At 32.9% G+C, this 20,409-nt stretch overlaps 1 protein-coding gene and 1 pseudogene across 4 annotated transcripts in view; both read right to left on the bottom strand.

Annotated features, from left to right (window-relative positions):
* Window positions 1-20,409, bottom strand: part of DNAJC13 (DnaJ heat shock protein family (Hsp40) member C13) — a 108,165-nt gene that overhangs the window by 68,438 nt on the left and 19,318 nt on the right. For all 4 annotated transcript variants that reach the window (XM_039837143.1, XM_039837144.1, XM_039837141.1 and 1 more), the window contains 7 exons: window positions 10,214-10,289; window positions 9,242-9,391; window positions 8,769-8,810; window positions 5,905-6,105; window positions 3,614-3,820; window positions 3,428-3,523; window positions 2,988-3,079 (listed from right to left, as the gene is read on the bottom strand). In XM_039837143.1, coding sequence (XP_039693077.1) covers window positions 2,988-3,079; window positions 3,428-3,523; window positions 3,614-3,820; window positions 5,905-6,105; window positions 8,769-8,810; window positions 9,242-9,391; window positions 10,214-10,289 — 864 coding nt within the window. The remainder of the gene's footprint in view (window positions 1-2,987; window positions 3,080-3,427; window positions 3,524-3,613; window positions 3,821-5,904; window positions 6,106-8,768; window positions 8,811-9,241; window positions 9,392-10,213; window positions 10,290-20,409) is intronic.
* LOC120582636 (uncharacterized) lies at window positions 12,762-12,879 on the bottom strand (annotated as a pseudogene).

The following is a 20,409-nucleotide window of genomic DNA, read 5'->3' as shown; positions in this document are numbered from 1 at the left end:
ATCACAAAATTCACCCAATTAAAATACACAGTTTGATAATTTTTAGTAAACTTATACAGTTGTACAATCATCACCACAATTCAGTCCTGGTAAAATTCTATCACCCCAAAAAGTTTCCTTGTGCCCATTTGCAAAAAAAACTCCCCAGGCAACAACTATCTGCTTTCTATCTATATAGTTTTTCACCAAGAGATAAAAAGAGAAACCACAGGCTGGGAGAAAATATTTACAAAAGACATCTGATAATGGACTATTATCCAAAATATATGAGAAACTCTTAAAATTCAACAGTAAGAAAAACAATCCAATTTAAAAAAATGATCCAAAGTTCTTAACAGAGACTTCGCCAAAGATATACAGATGACAAATAAGCATATGAAAAGATGCTCTCCATCACATGACATCTGGGAAATGCAACTTAAGTCAACAGGTGAGATACCACTACATACCTATTAGAATGGCCAAAATTTGGAACACTGACATCACCAAATGCTGACAAGGATGTGGAGCAACAGGAACTCTCATTCGTTGCTGGTGGGAATGCAAAATGGCACAGCCACTTTTGGAAGATGGTTTGTCAATTTCTTAAAAAACTCAACATCCTCTTACTGTATGATCCAGTGATCATATTCCTTTGCATTCACCCAAAGGAATTAAAAACTTACGCCCATGCAAATCCATGCAGTGATGTTTACGGGTGTTTTATTATTCAGAATTGTCAAAACTTGGAAGCAACCAAGATGTCATTCAGTAAGTGTGAACAGAAAAATAATTCAGACAATGGAATATTATTCACTGCTAAAAAGAAATGAGTTACTTGGCCATGAAATGACATGGAAGAAAGTTGAATGCATAAAACTAAGTGAAAGAAGCAAATATGAAAAGGCTACAAATTGTATGATTCCAACTATGACACTGGAAAATGCAAAATTACAGAGACAGTAAGGTTTGCCAAGGTATGGGGATGGGAAGAGAATGAATTTCAGGCAGTGAAACTAGTCTGTGTGATACTATAATGATGGATATATGTCATTATACATTTGTCCAACTTATAGGTTCATCAGTTGTAACAAATGTACTACTCTGGTGGGAGATGTTTATAATAGGGAAGGCAACGCACATGGAATTTGGGGGAGGTGAAGTAGCACTTATATGAGAAATCTGCGTACCTTCTCTTCAATATTGCTGTGAACCTAAAGGTGCTCTAAAAAATAAAGTCTATTTTAAAAAAAACTTCAGAAATTAAATCATAATATGTAGTCTTTTGTGTCTTGCTTATTTAACTTATTGTATGTTTTTAAGATTTGGCCCTTTTTATTGCTGAGTATTCCATTGTGTAGATGCACAGTATTTTTGCCTATCCATTCACTAGGTAATGTGTACGTGGACTGTTTCTAGTTTTGGCTATTATGAGTAATGTTATGAACATTTACATATGTGGGCATGTTTTCATTTCCCTTAGGTAGAAACTTATAAGTCAAACTGCTGAGTCATATGTTTGATCTTCTACAAAATTGCCAAACTGTTTCTCAAAGCAGTTTTGTTATTTTACATTCTCGACAGCAATGTATGAGAGTTCCAGTTTCTCCACATCCCTGCCAACAACTGGCACTGCTAGTTTTTTGATGTTACCCATTTTAGTGGCTATGTAGGAGTTTTAATTATCTTTTCCCTAGACTTACATCTTTTCAGGTGTTTATTTACCACTTATATATCTTCTCTAGCAAGGCATCTATTTAAATCTATTACCCATTTATTATTGTTTTGTTTGTTTGCTTGTTTGTTTAGTACATAGTTATAAGAGTTCTTTATATATTCTGGATGTGAGCCCTTTATCAGCTATATGTTTTCCAAATATTTTCTCCCTGTCTGTGGCTTGTTTATTTCTTTTAGTTAATGGGCAGTTTTAAGTTTTGAACAAAGTTTAATTAGTCAAATTTTTTCTTTTATAATTGTGCTTTTGGTATTATATCTAAGAAATCTTTTCCAAATTCAAAATCACAAAGAAATTACTGCACTTTCCGAATGTAAGCTTTACTTGTGATAACAGAACCTTCTTCCTAGTACTATCATTAAAATTCATCAATATAATGTACATAAAGCTACATAATAGACATGACAAACTGTAAGTATTGAGATCCTTCCTCTGACTGGAACATCTGCACTATTTTTCAGAAGTTCTCTTCCTTCAATTCAGGACAGGAAAAAATACAACCTTTTGCTTAAGATACCATTTTGTTGACTTTATATCAAAAGCTTTCTAAGGTAAGAAAGTTACTAGTCATACCACAGAAAGTGAAAAACACTTCAATAAGGTTATATTACAAACAATGGCAAAATGTACATAACTGTTTCAACTAAGTTTTAAAAACAGATTAAGTCTCTATCTATTTACTGAAAGAACTGCTTGGAATGTAAACACTGCTAATCCCATGACAATGGCTTAGTATATAAAGGGAGATACAGTCATTTACAGAACAGAACAGCACAGAACAGCACAGCACAAGGTAAGTATGTTTAGCTTACAGGAGGAGTTTATGAGCTATAGCATCTCACAGGTTTGTACTCAACAACCAAGCCACAGTAATATAAACATATGAATATTCTACTGGAAAATTAGTAATTAGCCTAATAAACTAACATAGAAAAGTAACTTCGAGTATAGTATTTAAAGCAACTTGCTACTTTAAATATCCAACAATTTAACAATGAAAAGTAGTAGTTGCTATTTTAAAATATGCTTTAAAAGCTTATGCTTCCGAAACACTTTATTTTCATCATTTCATTTAAAACCAAGTCACCATTTTTATATTCTCTTTAGGAATTTGACAACTGAATGAAAGTCATTTAAACATACAATAAAATAATGTCTTTACCTAAATTACATAATTTAAAGTTCTGGATTGTAAATTTGTTTTCCCTCTTTGATAGAGCACTGTGCTTTGCACATAATAGACTCTCAAAAGCTTAATGGATTTAAAAAATACCTCTCTGTTGAAGAATACTTCCGTATTTGCCCTTTTATAAATTCAATGGTAAAAAGTTGTGGATTTTCTGAGTCGCAAACCAATGCAAATACCTAATAAAGACAAAAAACAAGTTCATCAAAAGATGTTTAGTTTGATTGTATTTTGTTAGAAAAACCACACATCATCTTTTACGAAAGTTGATTATTTAAAAATGTAATGTTTACAATATCAAAATTTCATATAATTATTGAATAAAAAGTTCCATTCATTATATATGTGGAAAATAAATTTTGAAATATTCATTGTTCTAAGGTCAATAAATAATGTGAAGAATTAAAAATATATATTCTTCCTGTTTCTCATTCTTCAAGCATGAAAAAATATTATAATAGAAAGAAATTTATTCTACTTTATCAATGGGAAGAAATCTCATTTAAGCTAATACTGATGGGACTTACTTCTCCTAACGGCTTCAATGTTGCAATATTATAGGTTGCTGGATCCCGTTCTACTAAACATGTTTCTGTAAGCGCTAGTACTCTTTTTACAGGTTCCTTTAAACAAAATCAAGACATTAAAAAGTTATCAAAGAAAAATGTCATAATCAGATGAACAAACTTTTATCTTTAACACATGGGTCTTACCGAATGTCTAGGAGATATTTTTTGGACTATGAACTCTGCTAAAGATGTGATGGATTCATCAGTGCTGTATTTTCCAAAGCGGAGATTCAAATATTGCTCAAATTCTAAAGGTTCTTTTCTGATCCGCAGTGAAATACCTATGTAGTTGCCAGCATGATCTATTGCACTTTTTATAATTTCTTCTCTTTGCTCTGATGCAAACAAATGCTGCACAAATTTTGAAATTTAAAAAGTCAGGGTTGAAATATGTAAAATGTAGCCATATTGAATCAACTCATAGAAAAGAGACTGAAGTAGCAATTCTAGAGGAAAAAAAGGTAGTAGATATCATCATAGGTAAATAATCAATGTGTTGTGGTAGAAACACTATAACTAAATTAAAATCACACGGTCTGAGATACAGAGCCTTGCAAATAACTCACTGAATGGAAATTATAGCTACTCACAGTCTGGTTCTCATCACCATGTGGAAAATAGCACTCTGGAACTTTCAAAAGGCTCCCTAGGGACTCCAGCCAAGTCCAATGGGAATGGTGAGTAGTATGTGGGCAGGATTCCAGTTTCAACTAAGGTAGCTATGATTTAATCTGTTTTCACAGTGGGCCTTCTTAAAAGATTACCTTGAAGAATGTTTAAATGTATAAAGTCATTGGCCCATAGATATTGCAAACCAACCCTCAGGAGTGTATTTATAAAGGTTAAGAATAAGGTATTGCTACTTGCATTCAGTGCCTGGAGACCAGAAATACTAAATGTCCTGCAAAGGGCAGAAGAGTCCCACACAAGAAAGAACTGTCTTGTCCAGAATACCGAAATCTCACCTACTGAGAAGCACTAGATAGGATCATGTTTTAAAACCTGATTTTATTCCCAGCAGCTTATCACAGTCACTATGGATCAGAAGGTACCAGATACAGATTTCCTGAATGAATCTGTCACGTTACTATACTTGTAGTGAATTAATTCATTTTAGCTAGTGTCTTTTAAAAGGCAGGGAGTATGTTTAGAAAGCAGATGATTAAAATCAAAACTGCTTGATGCCATTAAGCAATAAAATATGTTGGCAATTGAGAAGTATCAGAATTCTCATCCTTAATATTTACCATATGTACTGTAAGGCTTGGTTGAATTACTGTGATACAGTTACTCTGTTAAGGTCTGCAGGGCCATAGTTTTCCACCAAGGGATTAATCATTACAAACTTCCACTGCCCAGGAAAGAGACAAGGCTTTGGACAACAACACTACCATAGCAAGCTTTTAGGCTGCTTTTGGGTGGGAGAGGGAACTAATTTTCTCTTTGGGTCTTCATCTTTTGGGTCTAGATTCAGAGGTAACATGTGTTCTCTTAGATGAGGGACACTAGGATGGCACCCATCACCTGGATAAACAGTGAAATTTAGGATGGAAAAAGGCTTATAAAGCTCTGAAGAACTAACATATTTTGTAAATCATATTGTTTGCCTCCCCTTTCATTCTCTTTACTTTCTTTTTGCTACTCTATAGGCTCTTATGTATTTAAAAGTTTCAGGCTCGCCCTGGCTCTGCTACCCAGAGTAGTATAACTTATGTACAGAACACTAAATCTTGGAGTACTCTACCCAGGCCGCTGAGGTAGCTATAGGAATTAAAATTCTCAAGAGACAGCTCAGCTGAGCCTCTCTATGTGGACTCTCTCTACTGCTCATCTTGGAGGTGCGGAGTTTCATTAAGGAAGGCAGGACATTTCTTATAAAAAGATGGTCATCATCTATATCTCAGCTTCTAGTACTGGTTAACAAACAGGGTCTCAGCATCTTAAACAGCTTCTGCTATACTCCACAATTTACGTATAATTCATAATTTCAAGACAAAAACATGCAATGAATTCCAAATTTGAAGTTTCAATACTCAGATTTCAGATTACAAACAGCTGAGGAAAGGATATAAAAATAAGAGACTTTAAATTACTTTCACAAAGAAAGCTTAGAAACTTTCAAGACATCAAAACTAATGAAAATAAAAATTCTATCATTTATTGAACACTAAGCCATACATTGTGCTAAACATTTTACATAAATTATCTCGCCTGATTCTCAAAAAAAAAAAAAAAAAAAAGACATGTATATCACTCTTCTCATTTTAGAGATCTTCAAATTGGGATTCAAGCTCTTTGATATCAAAACCTAAACTCTTAATATCACACTTCCTCCCAAAGGAATCACATGAAATTTCAAAATGAAGTGTCAAAACTCTGCTTTCCTTCAAATGGTCATGCCCCTTTTTAAATAACTCTTTAAAAACAGCACTTACCAATCTACTAAATCCTCCATAAAGTATACAAAACCCTCCTTGATAATCGGAGAGATCTACAAATCCTTCAATATTTCTATAGTCATAGGAACAGAGGACTCTATTGGTTGCAGGATTAATTTGGTCAAAGCCTCCAGGAGTTACTTCCAAGATAATAGGTTTTCTTGTATCACTCCAGTGATGCTTATAGCAGTTATATCTCTAGAGGAAAATAATATTAATTTTAGGTTCATATATATACACTTACCATAAAATAAAGTTACATTTAATGTGTCGGTTATTGACGAAACAACCAAAAATCTGAACAATACTATAAATATTTAGAGCTAATATCCAAAATGTTAAAGACATTAATTTTAGCTATTTGGAGGTTTGTGTTTATTTAATTAAGAATGTTCACTCCAACTGAAGACAATATGTCCTTTTTAAATTAAGTTTGGGGTTACAATACTTTGCAAAAACAATTTTAAGTCACTTTGATGCAAATCTATAGGAAGAAAAAAGAAATCCTAAACAGAAATGTTATTCTCAAAGAGTTTTATTGGGAAAAAGATTTCAACTTTTGTTGATGGATTCTTTTAATTTAGATCCAGGAAAGAGCTAAGACACATTTTGGGGAAGTTAGAGTATTCAGTTTAAACAATCTGAACTATCCAAGATATTAATATAGATTTTCTTTCTACATACACAAAAGCTGAAGCCTCAGTTTCACTTTAGGCTTTTCTAATCACACCAGTGGAAAGTTACCTTCAGAAGTTTGGTCTTATTAGCAAGTAAAATTCCATTTAGACCAAAACATTCTTTTGTAAGTTAAAGTACCTAGTATCAGAAATGACTAGAACTGTCAACATTCATTTACTACCCAGTTTTAAATTCTTAAAAAGAAAAAAGGGCTTAGTGGAGGCTGCTAAACAAAATTATATGATACAGAAAAAAGAATTTAAAAGACAAAATGAAGCAAAGAGAATATAAGGATAACAAAATGTCAGATGTGAAATGAATATCCCCTTGCCCATCCAAAAAGTCCACAATTCCCTACCCTTCAATATGAGGAAAATTAAATGGTTAAGGTAAAATTAAATGGGTTGCTCAAGAGTACAACTATTTCTTATTATGAAATAAGAGGGAAATTCTCTCATGGCTGTTCAGAATAGAGTGTTAGGCATTAAATAATAAACACCTCCACTAACACCCCAATACTAAACCCAGCTATGAGGTTCACAGGATCACATGACATCAAGGCCCCTCGGCATTATTGATCGATAGCATCATACACATTATAGTTCCATAAAAGGAATTCTGCAGAAAGACAATAGGGCCTGCATAACCCAAGAATGTATTTAGAGACTTGATTTCCAAACTGAAGGATGAAGCTGTGCCATACCTCTCCAGGAGTGGGGGTAAAAGGAAAGCCACAAAAATGATGGTGCTTTTCCAAACTATGCCTATTTACATGCCCAATCCACTATGCAGGATATTCTACATTCTTTCTAGCAGATAATCAACTGTCATAATGAGATATGCTCAATGGAAACAAATCATTATCCCTCATGACTGTGGAGGCCATGAAAGAGAAACCTGAGATTTAGAGTATATCTAGGGGCAATTTGGAAGGTCTGAAGACCAAATTCAGCTTATGCAAGAGTGTTGTTTAGCCAGCACAGCATCTGGGGGAGGAGGAGATACCACTTATTTCTGATATAAAATCAGGCAGACTGTCTTTCAGGCAATCTTCTAGAGATACTGTTTCCACCACAAAGTTTTGAAAAGTATTAAGTTGCTGAAGTTAACTGATATAGAAAGAAACTTATCAACAGAATCTATTAGTATGCTTTTGGAATCAGTTGTTTTCCAAACAGATGAGACATGCTGAAAACTCACCTGCAAAAATAAAATAAGCATACCAAATTATGATTTATAGAAATTTGTCTGTGGTTTATCAGCAACAAGAAACAAGCAGCTTGCCAACTGCCATTAAACTGTTTTAAATGGCTCCTGGGCAATCAGCCACTTGCTTGAGTTGAGATCATTAAGACTCTGGGATGCTGAAACATGCAGTAGAACATCCATAGAAAGGATGAGAGCTTTAAAAAGACAGGAAAATGGCACTGCCAGTGTATCAGAATTCGGTTCCTGCCTTTTGTCAGAAGCCAGAGTTCTGAACAATACTATGAGTTTAGGTATTATTCTGCCCCCTGTAACTTCCCAATTGTAAAAGCATACCATCTCATGGAAAAAAATTCAATATTTCAAGGGACTGAAAAAAAGAATAAATTCCCATTTCCCATCCTAGAAATCTCTGATTTAGTTTAAATGCTGCTGTAATATTACTAGGAAAAACCTGGGGAAAGTTAAGAAGATTTTAATAAGTAACCATGACTTCCCCAAAGATGTCAGCATACCATGTAAAACTTACCATTCAGATCCACTCTAAGAACATACAAGATATACTCAAACCTTACAACTGTAATACTTCTAAAAAAGGAAACTCCTACAACAAACGAATATTGCCATGTTCTAACAACTATTATCAGCAGTACAATGCTTACTGTTGCTGTGTTGAATACTGAATAAAGACTGCTTGAATGGCAATAGGGTTGTTTTCAATGCTATATAGTTCTCTGCCTGAAAATTTTCCCAATTATCGGCATTAGCAGCCGTAAATCTAATTCTTCATATTTGCATTTCCTGTGAAACTACATTCACTTCTTTATCACGTAGTTATCAGGATACATTAAAATTGTTTTCATTTTTACCCTTTAGCTTTGCCAGAAAAGGAACACAGAGATCGTGGAATGATTTTTACAATAAAGGACAATAGCTGAACAAATAAAAATAGATATTAATAAATGTTAGATACTTGCCCTTCCTGTGATTTTTCCTTCTGAAAAATCAGTTCTAAATCTCTGAAAGAGAAAGCAGAACGACAGTTAATGAACAGAGCAGAAGGGAAGAATCACAGATCAGTCCTTTCTATCCAGAATACGCAAAATTCCAACTTGTAAACTTGATATAAAAAAAAAAAATGTTATTAAAGGTATTGTTTAAGGATATTTAATAGAGAATGCGTGGAACGTTTTTGAAAAACAAGATAATTAAACAACCTGTTTTGTTCTGTATATACACTTAAAAAGACTAAAATCTATGAAACATACAGGGTTTTTGAGTCTTTCAGTTAGAGAAAAGTGAAAGTTTTACAGTGTCGAGTTAAAGGTCAATAAGAAAAAATAAGCATCATGGGAACAGAGGCTCAGAACATTAATATCTGTGCTTTAAAAAACTTTTTTTTTTTTTTAAATAAGAGAAATTTAGTTTATTAACATGAAACTGTTCTTACCAATGCTTCTGTAAGAAGTTCTGTTCTGTGCTCTGTAGAAAATTTTAAAGTTTCTGACTTTTTTCCACTGCCTTTACGAAATGTGAGGTTGAACTCCGTTCCTTGTCCTTTTCCAACAGGGCTGATACTGCAAATGTCTCCATAAGGCCACTAACAAAAGAAAGGAATTCTCTCAACTGGTGCTATAAATTTGACAATTATTTTCACTACTTCAGTTTCACAGTCACTGATTAAATGAGAAAAATTTTACAAAACATCAAGGTCTAGAGAAGTTATATCTTATAGTAATTCTATAACAAATTCTTTTAAAAGTTTTCAGTCATTAGAGACAATTAAAAAAAAAAAAACCCATCTGTATTCCAATTTTAATGATTAATGACATTAATCCAAAACAACTAAAAAACAGAAGTGAAACAAATTGGGGAATAAATTTTGACTACCTGTAAATCTGTTAAAAACAAAAAAGGGATCTGTAAAATATGCCTAATTTCAAATTAAAATAAACTAGAATACACACACACACACACACACTACACACACACGTTGCCCATCCATGTCAGGTTAGTCTTGACTTTATAATCAGTAATCTTCCATGATAAGTATTTTCTGACCACTGCACTTGTAATTGTACTTGTGGCATGTTTGCCTGTGTCATGGTAACATCATAACTTTTAAAATTATAAAGAACTAATTTACCAATTTTACATAAAAGAGATGACTATAATCTATAATAACATATCAAAAAGTTATACCATTTAGGGCCTAGAAATAAGTACATTGTCTTCCTATCCCCTTCTATTTACTTATTTTTGGTCCTGAGCACTGAGCATTATATAAGCATATCGATCTTTTTCGGACTTGACATTTCTATCCTAAAGTACTGATTTCAGACCAGGGGTTATGGTTCATGTCCTGGCTTTTAAAATTCAAATGGTGTTCAAACGAACACCTAACAGCTTCTAATATAATTACCTGATTTGTTACTTCTAAAGTATTGGGATTATATGTAGTAATCGCATGGGTTCCAACTGAAAAGACACGCTTATACCTACAAAGGAAAATGTTTGAATTTAGTCTTAAAGAAACATTTTATAAGAAAATATATATGATTTCAACACAAAAGGAGCATTTCAATAAATAAACAAAATGTGTTAACTGATTAATGGTGACAAAATACAGCTTCGTTTTATATTCTCACATTTTTTAAACACTCTAAAATATAATTGGTATTAAAACCCAGCCACCACTCATTTACTGTGAACTAGTAAGATCCTTAAATAGAAAAGTACAGTCAATGTAAGCAATCTTGAGGACCCCAAAAGATTCTAAATGGAAAAATTTTATCTCAAAAAAAAAAAAAAAAAGACACTGCACACTAATCAGTCTTTCAAAATATTCTTTTAAGAAAGCCATGACCTGACACTGGTCAGTCACTGCCATATTCTGGAATCTTAATCATTTCTATCTAAGCGAATACCTATTACATTTAAGTGTTGCAATTTTATAGAAGTAGGAAGCCTATACCACAGACAAGCAATTTTCACTTCTCGCTTCACTTCCTTCACTTAAAGTAACATATCAAGGAAAAAAAACATTTGGATATCGTAACCCTTTAGAAGAGAGAGGAAAACACAATGATAAAGTGAAACTGCATTAGAAAAACATTTAAAACTGAAGAATTTGTTCTTTGTAAATAAAATAGGTAAAACATTAGCCAGTCTAAGAAAACATAAAAACAAAATTAAAAATAATTTATAAACATACAGAAAAAATAAAAAATGAAGTGTGTAAATCAATGCTAATAAATTTGAAAACTAAGAATAAATCACTGCTATATAGAAGAACTTTAGAAAGCTGCAAAGAATTATAGCCTAAAAGCACCAAGTCTCAAACAAGGAGATAAAACCTCCTTGTTTTAGGAGCAGGTTAAGTCCCATGCTTCTTAAATTGTTCCAAAAAACAAAGGGCAGCTTTTTAGTTCTTTTAGTATACTAAAATCTACTAAGATGACATAAAAAAAAGAAGAAAAATTCACCAATTTTTAAAAAATTAATATTAGCTATAAGAATCAAGCAACATATTAAAATAATAATACATCATGCCCAAAGAAGGTTCATTTTAAGAAGAGTTTGATGTTAGAAAAATCTAGTAATATAATTGATCATATTTATTGAAACGTCTATTTGTATTTTAGTAAGAGATTTTTAAATGATCAAAGTGGATGTTAAATATAAACAAATGCCTTTTTTAATATCTATGAAGATCATGTTTTTCTTCTTTAAACTACTAATACAGTAAAAAGACATACATTACCTTAAACCAACAGCCATTATCAGACTCAAGGTTAACACACTAGAAATATTTCCATTAAGATCGAGAGAAATCTCTCATATTTTAATTTTTTAGTCTATTTTTTTCTAATCAGTACATTATATAATAAAAATGATAAGGTTATTTCCATTTGAGAAAAAATAATAGATTTTATTAATTTTTACCATATAATACAAGTATTTTTTTCCCTGCAGAATTTGTTTATTTTACTCTGGTAGCAAAAGTATAAAAATTAAATGCCTGAAATGTTCCAAATGTCAACTGATGTCACATTCCAAGTCTTAGGGGAGCTCAGTTAAGAAAATATATTTTGCAATTCTATATTAATCTCCTTCGTACAACTAAGCCCTTCTAACATCTTTCTCTTGTAACTTTATCATCTAGATTAGTGTTGTGCAAAAGAACTTTCCAAGATGATGGAAACATTCTACATCTACACTGTCCAATAAGGTAGCCGTAAGTTACATATAGCTATTGAGCACTTAAAATGTGTCTAATGCAACTGAATTTTAACTTTTTTATTTAAATTATTTCTTTTAAATACCCATATATTGGGAGAACACATTCTAGATCCTTCAACAAAAGAATCCTAGAATTACGTGTCCATTAGGCCCAAAGTACTGTCATGACTAGTAAACTCAGAGCTAGCTATCTTTCAGATATATACTAAACTCTAAAGCATTCCTTAAGAAGAAAGCATAAGAAAATTCTCAGAATTCCCTTCCATTCCCCTCTCTTTGCCTTCCCTTCTTCCATAAGAGCTCCCATGACTCTCTCCTCTAGAATGGCTATTGAACCTCCCTCTAAGGATAAGGCAAATACATTTAGGTCATTTAAAACACTTCTATAGCAGCCCCAAACCTTCAAAGAATACCTAAAAAGCCCCCTCGGATATTAGATTTAGAGATTAAAATCTGAATGATCTCATAAGTCACAACACTTGTAACTTAAGTTTTTTAAATCTTTTACTAAGCCACTAATGTCCTAAGTCATAAAGAATAGACAAAGATTCCATAAATTCAGGGAGGTACAGGTCTTCATTATCTCAGAAACCCATAGTAGTACCCAGAACTGCATACAGAGATGCTCAATAAATGTCTGTCAAATAGCTAAATAGATCAATCTATCCAACGAGTCAACATGCATTCAAATCTATGATCCTCTGGTTTGCTCTTTTTTTTTTTTTTTTTTTTTAAATCACCTGGTATTCCTAGGTGGTCTCCATCCAAATACTAACCAGGCCCGACCCTGCTTAGCTTCCAAGATCAGACAAGATTGGGCATGTTCAGGGTGGCATGGCCATAGACTTGTTCTTGCTTTTAAAATAAAACATAATAGCAACTAATTTCACACCAATTTTTTACTCATAACCCTTATAACATTAGGAAACAAAACGAATAGCAACTAATTTCACACCAATTTTTTACTCATAACCCTTATAACATTAGGAAAAGACTTAAGTCCATATTCTTATGAAAGTACATTTTATTCACTATCTGCAGAGAGAAACTGCCATTTATAAATTAATTTGCTGTTGTATAGGTTTAAGATGAATTTGTTGGCTAATTGTTAAAAATTATCATACTAAAAGTTCTTATTACAAAAATACAGCTATAGAAAATCAAATTACGAAAGGAATAAAGACTAAATAAAGTAAAACATGAGAAATTTATGACAGATAATGCCATATACATAATATGAAGAAATGTGAAAGCAAACATTTTCCCTCCCAACTGAGAAATTAATAATCATTATTGACTTTACTTACTGCACTTGTTTCCTTTTTATTCGAAACTAGTTACACACATCAATAAATGCCTATAGAGAGAGCTGGTATTTGTTCCACTCCTTATGTTTTCATAATTCACAGATTTATTCTAATGTGATAGCTTATTAAGAAATATGATTTATATCACCCATTAACTATATGTTACTTAGAATTAGGTAACTAATGCTATTTAAGTAAATAAAAAACTGAGGCAACTACTTTATCTGTGGGGCCTTTTGCTCCCATATCAATTGGTGATAAGATATAAACAAGTTAAAAAACACTGTGCTAATAATAGAGCTGATGAAGAGAAGAAAGATCATCTGAAAGCAAAGATCACTGAAGCAAAAGCTGGAGATATAATCGAATTTTGGATTTGACAAGTGATGTTCAGATTTTTTAGCAGACAAACTTATATTAACTTGAACTAAAACAAACATGCTCCTATGTTACTTTAATTCCTGCAAATAAAAATGTTATATCATTGAACTTTCTAGTCCTTATTAATATTGCTTTCCTCTTTGACACAACTTTTTATAACATGATTTTTTTTACATGGCAACTTAAAAAAAAACAACTAACATGTTGGCTCAGATACTGTATTAAGTATTACCATGGACAAGTCCAGTATTTGAAGAGCACATAACACTGTGCTGGGTTCAATGATATAGTAGTAAATAAGAGAGTCCCTGAGAGACCTACTTTTCTCTCAACATTTTACTTATTTAATTAACTAATTCAGATATATGAAATAAACTTCAAAATAGTAAGAGCTAAGATACTCGTCAGTCATTGTTTGAAAGTAATTTCAGACTTGAATACTCTTAACTAGCTTATATCAATTAGGCATGTACAATAGTGTTCAATAGAGATACTACAAAAATATTGGCTACCATCATGGTTATACTTTTATGCAAAGAAATTTGTATTACTCAGTTCTCTCAAAGTAGACAAAATTCAACATTACTTTCTTTTTATAAAATACAGAAAAAAACTTATTTTTCCTATAAAATAATGGTTCTCAAATTTTTTAAGCTCATAAAACCTTTATTACTTTTAAAACTAAGATCTTCAATCCTTTCAGTGGCTAGCCTATGCAATGGGCTTTAAATAATCCAGACAGATCTAATCAGAGATGGAAGACAATTTTTATGTTACCTAGTCTAGTTCCATAGCATGTAGCTTGAACCCTTATGGTATCCTGAGCAAAGTTACCTAGTTTTAATGGCTGACTACTCGCACAAGGGAACTAATTAACCTTCCCCAAAAGTTAACTCTATTCATTTCCCAGTAAAGCAGATATTGACCTCTGTTCTTTAGAACTAAGCCAATATATATGTTCCCCATAAATTTTACCCACTGGTCCAAGTTCTGTCTTTCAGCTTCACACAGAACATATCTAATTTTTCTGTCAATTTCAATTTGAATTCTCTTCCCTAGGTTGAATACCCTAGTTCCTTCGACCATTTAAAATATGTTTTGGCCACCAATTTCCATAAGCCTTTAGGATTCTCGCAGAATCTAGGGTTTTTCTTTTATTAAAAGCTTGAGAATCCAATTACTTGACCATCAGGTGAAATTAAAGATAACTAAAACTAAAGTACAAGATTTCTCAAAGACTTAGGACATCAAAGGTAAGCACTGCTAAAGGAAGTACTACAGCTTAAAAGTTAAACCCACCAGCTCTGTAATCACACTGCCTGGGTTTGAATACTGCCTAGACAACTCGCTTTCTATGTATCCTCTGATATCCTGATTAATCTCTCTCAACTTCAGTTTCCCCATATGAAGATATTGATAACATGTATACCTACCTCATAATGTGAGGACTAAAAGAAATAATTCATGTAAAGTGCTTGTCACTTATTGTTTACAATTGATAAATGTATTAGCTATTCTTATTGCTATTATACTGCTGATTCCATAATAGAGGAGGGGCTCAAAACTCCAAGAGTTTCTGAACTAATTGTAATTAGCATCATTATGTTTCCAGCAGTTATGACTGCTGCATTCACATTTAAAACACAGAACAAAATAGGCAAACTGATCATTCATCTGGCTGTATTACCAGGACACTCTGATCATGGTCAAACTCCACTTGAAAGATCAGCTTCACCTAAGAGGTCTCAACACATCAGAAGTTGTACTACTCAGAAAAGAGAAAGAAAGAATGTATAGGACATACTCTCTGTGCAAACATCTGTCACAATAACTCAGAAATGTCCCAGAGGAAATAAAGGGCATCTCATGAAATGTAGGACAGTAAGTTCTCACTAAACATCACTGATAGGTTCTTGGAACTGTGGTAAAATGACATATAATGAAACCAATTTTACCATAGGCTAATTGACATAAACACAAGTTCCTAAAGCATCTCATTAATGTTGTAAAGAAACGACACTGAATGAATGTTATTGAGGACCTACTGTATTAAAAGGATTTAAATTCCATGATGCAAGGTCCATATTTTTTCTAGTTCAAATGAAGCTAGTTTTTTAAAAATTATTTTTTAGAGCAGTTTTAAATTCACTATTAAACAGAAGATACAGAGATTCTCCATATACTCCCTGTCACCACCCATGTACAGTCTCCCCCATTATTAACTTCCCCTACCAGAGTAGAATATTTGTTACAATTGATGGAACCTACACTGACATTCTATTATCAATCAAAGTCCACAATTTACATTAAGGTTCACTCTTGGCATTGTAGTTTCTATGGGTTTGGACAATATATAATGGCATGTATCCACTATTACAGTACCATACGCAGTAGTCCCCTAAAAATCCTCTGTGCTCTGCCTATTTATCCCTCCCTCTCCCCTAAACCTTGGCAACTGCTAATCTTTTTACTGTCTCCAAAGTTTTGCCTTTTCCATGTTATATAGTTGAAATCATACAGCGCCTAGCCTTTTCAGATTAGCTTCTTTCACTTAGTAATATGCATTTAAGTTTCCTCCATGTCTTTTCATGCCTTGATGGTTCATTTCTTTTAGACACTGAATAATGTCCGGATGTACCACAGTTTATCCATTTACCTGGGGGACATCTTGGTTACTTCCAAGTTTTTGTAATTATGAATAAAGATTCTATAAATATCTATGTGCAGGTTTTTATGTGGACATAAATTTTCAATTCTTTTGGGTAAATACTAAGGAGTGTAACTACTGTATCATATGGTAAGAGGATGTTGAGCTTTGTAAGAAACCACCAAACTGTCTTCCAAAGTGGCTATACTATTCTGCATCCCCACCAGTGACAAATGGGAGTTCCTGTTGCTCCGTATCCTTGCCAGTATTTGGTGTTGTCAGTGTTCTGGATTTTGGCCATTCTAATAAATGTGTAGTGGTATCTCTACATTTACATTTCCCTGATAACATATGATGTGAAGCATCTTTTCATATGCTTATTTGCCATCTGTATATCTTCTCTGGTGAGGTATCTGTAAGGTCTTTGACTAATTTTTTAATCAGGTTGTTTGTTTTCTTATTGTTGAGTTTTAAGGATTCTTTGTATATTTTGGATTAACAGACCTTTATCGAATATGTCTTTTGCAAATATTTTCTCCCACCTTGTCTCTACATTTTGACAGTATATTCTGCAAAGCAGAAGTTTTAAATTTTAATGAAGTCCAACTTATCAATTCATTTTTTCATGGATCATGCCTTTGGTGTCATATCTAAAGTCACCACCAAACCCATCATCATCTAGGTTTTTCTCCCATGTTATCTTCTAGGAGTTTTACAGTTTTGAATTTCATTTTGGTCTGTGATCCATTTTGAGTTAATCTGTGAAGAGTTAAAGTCCATGCCTAGATTCATTTTTTTGCATGTATTTTTTGCATGATATCCCAGTATTCCAGTATCATATGCTGGAAAGACTACCTTTGCTACTTTTTAATACAACATTGTGTGCAAAATATAAAATTCCTATAAAACAGATGTAACCTACATGCACTTCTGGATAAAAGATGTTCATATTTCAGACTGCCTGATAATAATTGCAAAGTGTTACACAAAGAAAACACAAAGAGAATTCAGGATGGACTCATCTAAGGTTAGAGTCTGGCAGGGTCAAGAGCCTATATTAATAAAGCAAGGGAAAAAAACCTCAGGATGCCTAGGGCTATCAGTTAGTGAGGTGTGTAAATGCCAGGCAGCTAAAGAGAAGGGCATCTCTTTTGTAGGATTCTATTCCTACTTAGAAGAAAGGTTTCAGAAATTCACCAGTTTCACTTTTCCTCAACTCGTAACTCAATTTCCTCTATCTAGGCATTAGGTGGGCTGTCTATGAATGTAGTGGGCATTTGCCATTGAATTTCATAGAATGATCACCACATATCCCAATGTATTGAAGTTAAAATCCTGTTCAGATACTAAAATGTTACTTTTAAATTCAGACCATTTGCTATTTGCTACAATTAATATATGCAAATGATCCACAGGTAGATTCTGAACATTACTCTGACGTTTCCATAGTGAATCTGCACTGCTGCTGTAACTGAAACATATGCATCATCCTTCCTAACAGAAATAGCTTGTTTAGGCAAAAAAAGAAAATGCTCTTTTATGAAAGAAAAGTGCTTTTTACCCCCTGAAATCTACTCTCCTTTCCTGTTCCTTCCAGAAGAAACATAATTATGTGCTTTTTAAGTGGAAAATGACAGGCACAGAGGAAAGGCTACTTTGCCAGCCTAGGAGTCTAGGCTGATGATGAACAGACCTGAATTAATAAATGCACAAGTAGTGGCTACAAAGTGAGACATATGAAAACTATTACAAAGGTTAAATGAAATGGATCACATGAATATCCTCAAGGTTATGAACGAAAAAGGGGGCTATGCTGGCAAGCCTGACAAGCTCATCAACGAAAGTAATGTTTGATTATAAGATTCCTGAGTGGGTTATGATGGGAAATCATGCCCAAAGGCCTATACGATAGATTAATCTTTACCTTGAGCAAGCTCTATCCATTGCTGTCACGCATCTAGAGCAACATACTTAAAACGTCAACATGATCTCTGCTCTAGACCTCTAAAGATAAACACCCCTGGTACCAGGCAAGACTACTCCAACATTCCTCATTATTTTTTACTCGCACACCTCTGTTAACTATGTATGTTAAACATTACCTATCCTGCACCCACCAACACACACACACAAAAAGGTATCTCTCCATTTTACTTTTTATCCAATCCCTGTTTTACTTCGCTGATTTCCCTGTTTTACTTCGCTCCCCACCCTGCTTCTCCTTAATCTACCACCAATGAATTTCATGTAATCCTCTTTACGCCTTCTCCTTTTATTCTAAATATAAAATAAAATGCAAAACTGGTATGCCCTGGAGCATTTTCTCACTCCTTTAAGATTCTGCAACAAGGACTAGCCCCTAAATCTTGGCTTACATAAACTCTTTAAACCTTTCTTTGGGTTTGGAATTTCTTTTGTTGACAAGAGAAATATCTGTAGAGGTTATCTTTAATTTAGGCACATTAAAAGAAAAATATTTATTCATTTTTACTGCCACTATCAATATATATTCCTGAAATGTTGGGGCTGGATTAGCGGTATATACATAGGCATGAATGAAGTCTCTTAAAACTGAGGCCCTATATCCCCAAAATCACATGCAAAATTTGTTGTATACAGACGTGTTTCTAGAGAGAGGGTTCAATTAGAAACTCTGAAACAACAAAAAATGTTTAATTTTGGCCATTTTTTACATTAAGACTGATGAGAAATACTTTAAACTTATAATTTGCCACATAAAATGGGTAAGTATAATAAAAGTTTTGGTGCCACAAAACATATATGACCTAATAAAATAACTATCACTATCTGGAAAATGTAGGCACTTTCAATAAGTTAAAAGCTTCAATGTGTGTATTTGTAAAAACAATGAAACACTGCTAAAAGAAATTTTAAAAGATCTAAATAAATGGAAAGACATCCCATGTTTGTGAATAAGAATTAATATTGTAAAGTTAGTAATACTCCTCTAATTGACTACAGATTCAATGCAATCCCTATCAAACCTCAATTGTCTTTTTTTATAAAATTGACTAGCTGACAATAAAATTCATGTGGAAATGCAAGAGATCCAGAACAGCCAAAAAATAATCTTAAAAATGAACAAAGTTGGGATTTCAAACTTCCTGGTTTCAAATTCAGTTCAAAGCTACAGTAATCAAAACAGTATGGTATTGATTAAGGATAGCCATGGGACAACTGAATATCCATATGCAAAAGAATACAGCTAGATCCCTACCTACTTTATTCTATATACAAAAATTAACTCAAAATCAAAGCTATAAAATTTTTAGAAGAAAACACAGGCTTAAATCTTTGAGACCTTAGATTAGCTAACAGATTCTTAGATGTGATGCCAAAAACACAAATGGCAAAAGAAAAAAATAGATAAATTGGATTTCATCAAAATTTAAAACTGTGCTTCACAGGATACCATCAAGAAAGTGAAAAAGAGAAGCCACAGAACAGAAGAAAATATCTACAAATCATATATCTGATAAGGAACTTATATTCAGAATATATAAAGAACTCGTATCTCAACAATAAAAGACAAATAAACCAATTAAAAAATGGGTAAATGATTTGAACAGAAATTTCATTAAAGATATATAAATGGTCAATAAGCTTATAAAAAAATATTCAACATCTTAGTCATAAAGGAAGTGCAAATCAAAACCACAATGAGATACCACTTCATACCCACTAGGATTGTTAAAATAAAAAAAGAAAAATGGACATAACAAGTGTTGGTAAGGATGTGGTGAAACTGGAATCCTCATACATTAATGGTAGGGCTATAAAATGCTGCAGCCACTTTTGAAAACAGTTTGACTCTCCTGCAAAAAGTAAAACATAGATTTACCATATAACTTTACATAACTCCATATAGCATCAATTCCACTCTTAGGTATACCTACGAGAATTGGAAATGTAGATTCACCCATAAACTTGTACATGAACATTTATAGCAGCATTTTCCTAACAGTAAAAAAGTGAAAAAGTACAAATGTCCACCAACTGAAGAATGAATAAACAAAATGT

The sequence above is a fragment of the Pteropus medius genome, unplaced genomic scaffold (assembly GCF_902729225.1).
Source record: "Pteropus medius unplaced genomic scaffold, Ma_sr-lr_union100, whole genome shotgun sequence".
NCBI classification, from domain to species: Eukaryota; Metazoa; Chordata; class Mammalia; order Chiroptera; family Pteropodidae; genus Pteropus; species Pteropus medius.
The sequence above is the reverse complement of the archived record's forward strand: the minus strand, read 5'-3'. Positions and strand labels throughout refer to the sequence as shown.